The sequence below is a fragment of the Marmota marmota genome, unplaced genomic scaffold, assembly GCF_001458135.2.
Source record: "Marmota marmota marmota unplaced genomic scaffold, marMar, whole genome shotgun sequence".
NCBI lineage: Eukaryota > Metazoa > Chordata > Mammalia > Rodentia > Sciuridae > Marmota > Marmota marmota.
The window spans coordinates 3,247,711-3,257,569 of record NW_025999863.1 but is presented as its reverse complement, the minus strand read 5'-3'; the positions used below and the strand labels follow the sequence as shown (position 1 = coordinate 3,257,569).

The 9,859-nt window shown below is 62.8% G+C and overlaps 1 protein-coding gene across 1 annotated transcript in view; it reads left to right on the top strand.

The window, feature by feature from the left end:
- Ptprs (protein tyrosine phosphatase receptor type S) overlaps window positions 1-9,859 on the top strand; it is a 51,909-nt gene that overhangs the window by 14,079 nt on the left and 27,971 nt on the right. The window contains 4 exon segments of the mRNA XM_048810955.1: window positions 6,243-6,398; window positions 6,401-6,511; window positions 8,360-8,941; window positions 9,678-9,811. Of these exon segments, the coding sequence (XP_048666912.1) occupies window positions 6,243-6,398; window positions 6,401-6,511; window positions 8,360-8,941; window positions 9,678-9,811 (983 nt within the window).

Genomic DNA, 9,859 nt, shown 5'->3' with positions numbered 1-9,859 from the left:
TGTATAAGAGACAGCCCCTCCCCTCCCTCTCATTCTCTGCCCCATTTCCAAACCTTCAGAGGTGCAGACTCTTCTGCTCCCTCCCCAAGGGAAGGCAACGGCCACCTCATAGACTCTTGGGTTTCCGCCCAGCCCAGCCCAGCCGGCTGCCCACCGTAGACAGCAGTCCAGGGCAGAGGCCGCCCTGCTGGTCCTGCATTCCTTGCCCTCCTGCCCCTCACCTGCTTTTTCCAGCCTCCCCCTTCCTAGACCCAAGTCAAGCTGGCGGAGGTACCAGGTCCCCGCAGGGACTTCTTTCCCCTCACTAAGCAGCTGTGACCCCGGCAGACGGGCCCTTGGGGAAGCCCCACGGTGGGAAGTGGTCTGCCCCCTGCACCAAAGCTAGGTCCCGGTGGACTTCAGCTGAGGGGGCTGAGGGTCTCAAGCCACTTGGATTTGGGGACAGTGCCGCACAGGCTCTGGCCTGGACTCTGGCTGCCTCAGATCAGCCTTTCTCTGCCCCTCCCTGGCTGCAAGACCTCGGCTGGCCTTTTGACCCTTGGAGTCCATGTGTCTTCGTCTGAATGATAAAGACCCTAAATGTGCCCAGCTCACGGGGGTAGGGGGACTCCATGGAGCTGACCCTGTCAGGTGTCCCATGTGGTCAGCCTAGAAGGACACCAGAGGACTGTCATGATAGAGTGGAGAGCTCAAGGGAAGAGCTGTCCAGCCGCTCCCTTCCCTGCGAGGCCCCTCAGTGTCCACTCTGTAGAAACTGCTCGAAACGCGTGGGCCAGGAGCTAACGGGGGTCTCTGATCTCATTTCTCACTGGTGCCTTTCCGAGTCCACCCTTGGTCTCATTTCCTGTGGCTCTAGCCCTGTCCCCCAGAGGTCAGTGGCTCCTCCAGGGCCCCAGCCACTTTCCGGAAGTCCAGTCCAGCCCCAGGCGCGGCTGGAAGGTGCAGCCAGGTGCCCACAGAGGCACCCGCCCGACTCAGGCTGCCGGACGTGTCCTGCCCTGTTGCCACCCCTGTCCCAGGAGTCCCGGCCCCAGCGGAGCTTCTGACTGATGGCCTCTGGCTCCCGCTGGCCAGAGGTTCAGACTCGCCCTTCTCTTTCTGAAGTTGACCTCTGGGACCCAAAGGGCCAAGGCCACACCCCTGGCCACTTCCCAGTGCACCTGGCGGCCCTGGGCGGGTGGGCAGATGCAGGATGCCCTGCCCGCTGCTGTGCCCTGTGCCTCTTGGGAGCAGTGCCCTAAGGTCAGTCGTGTGCAGGGGCCCAGCCGCACTGCATCTTGGGGAGCAGGACCCTGTTTAATGGCTCTCGGTGCCAGCTGTGGACGTCAGGAGGACATTCCTCCACAGTGGACTTAGGACACCTCCAGTGTTTTGGAGGAGGCCAAAGGGACCGGAATAATCCCCCGCAGAGTCTCGAGTTCCGAGCCGGGTGGCCGGGACGGGCTGTCTGACCGAAGTCGGGGAGTCCAGGTGGCCGGCCGTGGTCCCCCTGTCCTCAGGGGTCAGGTGACTTTTTGAACTAAAGTTCTAGCACCAAGCCCTAGAATTGGTGGACGTGACCTGTAGGTGTCCCTTACTTCCTGTGCCCAAAACAGTGGTGGACACAGACGCAGGGCCCAGGACACCTGTCCTTCCTGCAACACCAAGAGGACCTCGGGTGTCTGCTGGCCGCTCCCCAGGCCATGGCCCACCCTGGCTGACTTCCTCCCGGGCAGGGCTGTTAGAGCAGGATCCGGCCCCTCCTTCACCCTCTCCGGGGAGAGGGGGTCACCCACTGGTCTGGGGCTCAGGAGGGCCCTGCAGGAACACTGTGCTCTGAACCCCGCCTGCTGCCTGCACCCCGCCCATTGCATCGCTGTCTCCTCTGTGGGGGGGACGTTAGATTACACCTTGTCATTGGGAAGCCCGAGTCTGCGGCCACAGCGAGGGGGCAAGGTAGTCGGTGGATTGGCAACGGGGGGCACAAAGGGGAGAAAGAGAGGGTGACACCCCCCAAAAACCCTGACAATTAAAAAGATACGTGTCCAGGGAACAACACGACGTCCTCCTCAAACGCCCACGACTTGCCAAGGCCACTGTCAGCCGTGCTGGGGTCCAGGACCCTCGGGGCCTGCCAGCTGCTGTCTTCGTGGCAGAGGGCGCTGGGGGGCGGGAGGGCAGGCGGGCGGCAGCGCGAGCACTGCAGGGTGGCAGGGAGGGGCCCAGGCCGGCCACAGGTCTCCGACCCCCGACAGGTGTAATCTAGGCCCCAGCGACCCTGGAGGCTGCCGTCCCTGGGCACCTCTGGGCGTCCCCACCCGCTACCCGTTTTGGAGTCTGGAGAAACAGCAGAAGTTTCTCTCACCCCAAAACGCCCAGCAGGCCCCGGCGCTGCGGCTCGCTGAACCCTGACGTGGCTGACACTGTGGGGTCCCTCCTAATGCTTCAACCCATCACCTCACTTTTGAGTTTCTTTCCTCCCCTCCTCTGCCCACCCCTGAACCCCACTTTTGCTTTTGAGTTTCTGCCTCTTCCTGCCTGGGGGAGGGTCATCTCCTGGTTGCTTTGACGGTTTTTGAGTTGTTTTTCCATGTGAATCGGGGTTTGAAGCGACCACCCCCCAACCTGCCACCACCCCACCCCACCCCCGCTGCCCACCCTCCTGACCCCTCGCCCACGCGGGTCCCCCTGCTGGGACCCCCTGGCTACTCGGTGACGAGAAGAGCTGGGACCAGAGCCAGCTGGAGCGTGCTGAGGACCAAGGCTGGTGTGGTCCTTTATAACCCGCCTGGACCCTCCATTCAGGTCGGTAATTGGGGCGGGGGTCCCGCGGGCCTCTCTGTCCCGTGGGCCCCATGCCCACTATTCTCTAACCTGCACCTCAAGCTTGCAGCCAGGGGTGGAGAGACGGTGTGGGTGGGTCAGCACCAACCGCGCAGAACACAGCGTCAGCCGCCCTCTGCTGGCCCGGAGGGTGCCCACCGGCTTTTCAAAGCCCCAGGGGAGATCCGGGTCACCTGGTGCCAATGGGCACGAGATCCTCCGCAAAGTCGTGGCAAACCAGCCTCTTCCTAGAGCCCACCCTCAGAAACAGATGAGGTGGGTGAGCAAGCAGGCGGGCAGCTCCTGGGCGCCCGAGAGGCCTCCACAGCCTCCTGGCAGACCTCTCAGCGGGTGGCCGCTGGCCATGTCGGGGAGTGTGGGCACCGAGCCCTGCTGCTGACAGACCGCCTCGGACCGCCTGTGGTCATGGACCCTCTGGGGCAGGTCTTCCACAGGCTCGAGGCGTGACGGCTTGTCCACTCCAAGTCAGCGTGACAGCCCTGCCGGGGAGTTAAGAGACAATAGTATGACCAGGGTCTTTTGGATGAGGTGGCAGCCTTTAGATGCTAAAGCTAGATCTCCTGTCCTCGTCCTCACAGTCCCCGTGGGGGAGCCTTTCACTGATGGCCCCTGCACCTTTGGCATGAAGGCTGCAGGATACCGAGGTGTTGTGTCTAGGTGACGGGTCCTCTGCCCTCTTTGGTGTTCCCAGTGGGTAAGGACATACGTTCAAAGACGCTGAGGTGCCAAGAGGGACACCTGGCTGTCACTCTTGCTGCTCACTGTGGTGAGTCAGGCTCACTCTGTGAGGGAAAGGGACCAGGCAGCCTGACTGAGTGCTGGCACAGGGTTCCCTTGCTGGGCCTGTCACCCCCGGAGCCGTTTCCTCATCTGCAAATAGGGCATAAGGACACTTACCTCTTGACGTCATCAGGAAGGACAGAGCAAGGACAAGGGCACCCTCAAGGTTTCCATTTTAAAACTAGCCCCCAACTTGCTGATGCAGAGCACCTGTATCTACCTTCTGCCGCAGGCCTGGCCGAGCGCCTACTGTGTGCTGGGCTCTGGATCGTCCTGGGGGCCTCCTGATGGCCCCCCTTTTACAGATGAGGAAATTGAGGCTGGGGACGGGCGCCTTGCCAAGGCCTGGGGCTCCTTAGCCAGGGAGTGGGACTCTGAGCCTTGAGGATGGGCCTTGGACTTGACTGCAGCCTGAGGCAGGGCGTGACAGGGCCTGGGCGCTGCAGGGAGAGGCCCTCGGGGCCGGGTTGGTTTGCTCCTTTCTGCAAGAGGATCCCACCCGTGGCCGCCTTGAACCCCGGGCCGAGGCCCCTGGGTGCCGGGCGGAGGCCAGATCCTGTGTTCTGCCGGGGGCGGGGGGCCCTCCCTGGGAAGCCACAGCCCTCCTCCTTTCAGACCCCGATTTCCAGCCCCCTCCATCTCTGCCCTTCTTGCTTTGGGTGCTGTCTGTCTCCGAGGGCTGTTTCATTTGTTGGATTTTCTCTTTTTTTCTCTTTCCTTTTCTTTTCGCTTTTGCTCTTATCATTTTGCCCCCGATTCTGTTCTGGACGTGATGCCGTTTCCTGTCCTGGATTATTAGCTCCCCACGCTCATCCCCCATCGTGTTCCGTTTCCATGACAACACAGCCTCGGCATCTCCCACCCACCCCAGCCTCGCTGTGGGTGCCGGCGGCTGGCCTGGACGCTTCCCCGGGCGGCCGGCCCCTTCCCTCCCCCGGCCCTCACTCACCTCCGTCTGTCTGCATGCCCTCTGTCCCCGCCCGCCCCTCCCCAGCGGCACCCCATCCTGTCTCCAGTGTGACTCTGGACTTTTCGTGGGGCTTCGTTTTCCGAAGGGCTGCCAGCTTCCACAGACCCCGCCACGCCCCACAGGGCCCTTCTCGTGCCTCCCGCCTGGATTCAGGAGCAGGTTGGGGTTCCGGGAGGCCGGGGCTGGGGGACAGCTAGGGCTGCTTCCCTTCGTCCTGCGAGACCCTCCTCAGTAGAACAGGAGAGACCTGGAACCCGGCCCAGGGCACAGCCCCAGGAGCCTGCAGCCAGGGCAGGGCCACAGTGGGGATCCCGGGTCCTCCTGGTGGCCCCCCCGTTTGGCACCACTACAGAGTCCCTTCCCACCCGGGCTGGGGACTCACCCAGCAGGCTTCCCTGGGCCCTGGGGATCCCCCGGGTGACACCTTTCCGCCTGAAGCCTCTCCCAGCGGGCCACGTCCCCTCCCACGGTCCAGCACGTGTCCTTCTGTAGCCAAGCCTTTCAAGTTCAGGGGCCCGGAGGCTGCCCCTTTCCTGCCCCAGAATCCCCCAACTTCCGAAAATGGAGCCCCCGAAATGCATCCTGCCGCCTTCGCCCTCCGCGAGGTCCGTAGGGAAGGCGGCACCCCTCTGCTGGGACGCGCACCCAACACGCCCACAGCCCAGCCCAGCTCGCCCCTGGTTGTCGATGATGATGATCATTATATTTCCCTATTTGTGACTCTGCCAGGGCCGTGATGTGACAATGTGACCTGTCACATTGGGTCACATCTGCTAGATAAATATGCAGCACTCAAGTGGGCCCCTCCCCGCTCTCTCTGCCCCCCCCCCCGTCCCCGTCTCTCTCCACTCATCTGCCCCACGCTCCGGCCTCCTGAGCCTCTCCTGACCCCTCTGCTCCCCTCTGTCCTTCCTCGCCCTCCTCCTCTCCCACCCCACTCTCTCAACCTACTTTGCATGATGTTTGTGACTTTGAGAGCCGCATCTATCGATGGAAACTTGTCAGACCGACAGAAGCTTTTAGAGGGTTTCTAACCCAAAACCACAAAAATTTCATTAGAGTTTCTCATCTTTCCTCTGGGGAAGGGGGTGGGGTCCCTGTGTCACCAGAAGGGGTCGAGCGTGGGGGCTGAGCTGCCAGGCCCCCTCTGCCTCCGGGCTCCTCTCCTGCAGGACCTTCCCCGTCACCTGGGAACCAGGGGGTGGCCAGGTTGGCCCGAGCGCCCCTGCCCAGGGTGTCCCGCCGGAGCCCTGCAGGCTCTGCAGAGTGACCGCCCACTCAGGACGCAGGGCCGGTCTCCGGAGCCACGCTGTCAGCAAAGATGAGAAACGGCTGATAAATTTTTGTGTCCATCTCTGTGCTGTGACAGCCACTCTGGTCTGGAACCCTGTGCTCTGAAGTCCAGCTTCGCGTCTCCACTCCGTTCCGATCTCGTTTGTGAAGTTCCCTCCTTTGACGTTTTGGTTTTTTGTGTTGGATTTGGTTTTTGATTTTGGCCTTTGTTTCCTTTTCGTTTGGGGGGATTCCTGGGGGACAAGAGCCTGTCTGTATTTAATGGCTTCCGCTCTTTCCCATCTCTCCTCCCTTTCTCTCTTTCTTCCTCCTTCCTGCTTCTCTCTCTCCTCTGCCGCCTCCCCTCCCCGGCATCTCGGCCGCCGCCACCCCCCAGTCCGCCGCGTGGCCCCCCGCTTCTCCATCTTGCCCACCAGCCACGAGATCATGCCGGGCGGCAACGTGAACATCACCTGTGTGGCCGTGGGCTCGCCCATGCCCTACGTCAAGTGGATGCAGGGGGCCGAGGACCTGACGCCCGAGGACGACATGCCTGTGGCCGGAACGTGCTGGAGCTCACGGACGTCAAGGACTCGGCCAACTACACGTGTGTGGCCATGTCCAGCCTGGGCGTCATCGAGGCCGTGGCCCAGATCACAGTCAAGTGTAAGCGGGCGCGGGTGGGGCCTCTGGGCCGTGCCTCGGCCTCCTTGCTGGGGTCCTGGAAGGACAGCTCTCCGAGCTGATGTGTATCGACCAAACCGTCACGCGTCACTTAATGACGGGGACCGTGCAGCGTTGGCCACTGTCCTTCATGTGGGGACTGACATAGACAGCGGACACTCATCACTGGACACGGCCTCCAAGGCCAACAGGAGGCCTGGTAGACCCAGTGCTGCGTCGTCCTGGCCACGAGGAGGCTGAGGTGGGGGGATGGCAGGTTCCAGGCCAGCTCGGGCCACTCGGCCACACTGTCTCCAGGTGAGATGGACAGGGCCGGGCATGGCTCAGGGGCAGAGCGCTCACCAGACGTGCACGGGCCCTGGGTCCCATCCCCAGTGCCACAAAAGGAAAAAACGGCCACCGTAGACATGTGACGCTAGAGGCTGCCTCTGGAGGTGGGAGACTGCACAGGTCCTCCTGCGAGGTGCTGCGGGGGCAGGAAGTGCCGCGTGGCAGGCAGGGAGCCGCGGCGGCCGCTGCTCATCCACAGCTCTGGTGCCGCAGGCTGCCACCGCACCCTGCCACACGCTCAGGCACGGAGCAGGGGTTTGCTTGTAGAAGCAGAGGCAGGCGGGGGACAGGTGGCCGTGGCTACGGGGTCTCCACTCGTGTCCATGACTGTGGCTCATCCCGAGCCCACAGAGCCAGGCAGCAGTGACCTAGGGTCATTAGGACGGTCACAGGGTCCACAGTGCCCTTCAGACCTCCTCGTGATGGACTCCTCTCCCGGAACGTGAGGGAAGAGCATGTCTCAGTGGAAAGACTGAAAACTGAGGAGGCGTGAGCCAGGCAGGACAAGGGACAGGGTTTGGGGACGGTGGTGCAGCCTGTGCAGACACAGGAGGTCTGGAGAGGAAACGGGTTGTAGGTTATGGAGTGTTCAACCTGTCCGTCAGGGACCAGCCGGCTGCAGCCTGGGGACTGGCAGCCTTTGGGTGACAGCTGCAGAGCAGAGTCGGGAAGGCCCCAGGCCCTGACCCAGGCTGCAGGAAGGCTTTGGTGTCACCTGAGGGTCGGCTGCCGCTGGGCCTGTGGGCTGATGTCTAGGGACAAGTGGGAGAGAGTCAGCTGCGGGGGACACCCAGGCCCTGCTACTGGGACAGAGGTGAAAAGTGGGAGAACCGCGATGTGAAGCGGGCACCGTGCCTCCTGCCAGGTGGAGGAGGGGCGCGGGATGGGCATTCAAGAAAGTGGCCAGGCACAGGAGGGGTGAGGCGGGAGCAGACAAGCCCCGTGGGGCAAAGCCGAGTGACCCGGCTGAAGTGAGCAGCCGGGCCACAGGCGCCGCAGGCAGGGTGGACATGTGTCCTACTCAGCCGGTCCAGTTCTGTTCCTTGGCAGAGCTGGGATGGAGCCCAGGGCCCCAGGGTGGGCAGGCCTCCACCCCTGAGCCGCACCCCGGCCCTCTATTTTGAGACAGGGCCTTGCTAGGTTGCCCAGGCTGGCCTTGAACTCGCCCTCCTCTTGCCTCGGCCTCCTGAGTGTGTGCCCCTGGGCCAGCTGCAACTGTTAAGAAAGGAGAGTCTCAGCTCTGGGTGGCTGGACGGTGCTGCACCCCTCAGCTGGGCCATCGTAGAGCAATGTCAGCAGGACTGTGTCCCGACAGGACTTTATTTAGAAGCCTGGTGCCACCCATGGCCACGCTGGCTGGCTCTTGTTGTAGAGGGGATGAGACAGAGGTTTCTTCCCAGGAAACCAAAATGGGAGGAAGGCAGTTGTGTGGTCAGAGGCTACACAGCTCTGGGGCCCTTCAACAGTGTGCCCAATCTGTCACCTGCCTCCCTCTCACAGCTCTCCCCAAAGCCCCTGGGACTCCAGTGGTGACGGAGAACACGGCCACCAGCATCACCATCACCTGGGACTCGGGCAACCCAGACCCTGTGTCCTATTATGTCATCGAGTACAAGTCCAAGAGCCAAGACGGGCCATATCAGATCAAGGAGGACATCACCACCACGCGCTACAGCATCGGCGGCCTGAGCCCGAACTCGGAGTATGAGATCTGGGTGTCTGCCGTCAATTCCATTGGCCAGGGCCCACCCAGCGAGTCTGTGGTCACCCGCACGGGCGAGCAGGCCCCGGCCAGCGCGCCGCGCAACGTGCAAGCCCGCATGCTGAGCGCCACCACCATGATCGTGCAGTGGGAGGAGCCGGTGGAGCCCAACGGGCTGATCCGCGGCTACCGCGTCTACTACACCATGGAGCCGGAGCACCCGGTGGGCAACTGGCAGAAGCATAACGTGGACGACAGCCTGCTGACCACCGTGGGCAGCCTGCTGGAGGACGAGACCTACACCGTGCGCGTGCTGGCCTTCACCTCCGTGGGGGATGGGCCCCTCTCGGACCCCATCCAGGTCAAGACGCAGCAGGGAGGTGAGCCGCAGGGCGTCCCGGCTGGGGCCTGGAGGGGGGCCAGGCGCAGCGGCCCCATGGCTGATTGCCACAGCCAGCCTGTGGGTCCTGCACGGTGCTTTGAGATATTTGGGGCCACCCAGAAAATCAAAAAATTCTGGCTTTCCTTGGAAACTCCGACCGGTCAGCCCACAGGGCTCCAGCTGGTCTCCCAGGCGGCTCCCAGGGGCCGCGATCCAGGCGGTGATGCCTTCTGCTGTCATTAACTCCCGGGGGACGTGTCAGCGGCTGAGTTTGGGGACCCCCTCTGCCACTATCATTGTAGGGACTGATGCTGTTTGTTTCCAATTAATAAATGAAAATGGCCTCGACCCCAGGCTGCAGATGGGCCTCCCTCCCTGCTCCAGTGGGAGGACTCGGGGCTGCTTAGTCGTGGGCCCAGCTCTCGTGGGACGCTGACCCTTTTCTTGGGGTTCAGGCTTTTGAAACCAAGAATCCAGGAAGACTCGGGCACCAGCGGAACGGTGGGAACGCAGGTCTCCAGTGTACACTTGCCGCCTTCCAACTTCTCTCACTTAATTTGCAGGGGTCAGGAAGAGGCCAAGAGAGGGACCGGGTGGAAGTGGACAGCCGAGGGGGCGGTGGGGTTTCTGAGAGAACCGAGGGGCGCCGAGCTCAGCGCTTCCTCCAGGGCGACCTGGGAGAAGGAGCATCCGTTGTGCGCGCCCATTTCTGTTCATTGCTCCTTTTCCCCCAGTCCCTGGCCAGCCCATGAACTTGCGGGCCGAGGCCAAGTCAGAGACCAGCATCGGGCTCTCCTGGAGCCCCCCGCGGCAGGAGAGCATCATCAAGTATGAGCTGCTCTTCCGGGAGGGCGACCGTGGCCGCGAGGTACCCTTTGGGCTGGGGGAGCCGGGCTCTCAGGGAAGGGGCGGGGCC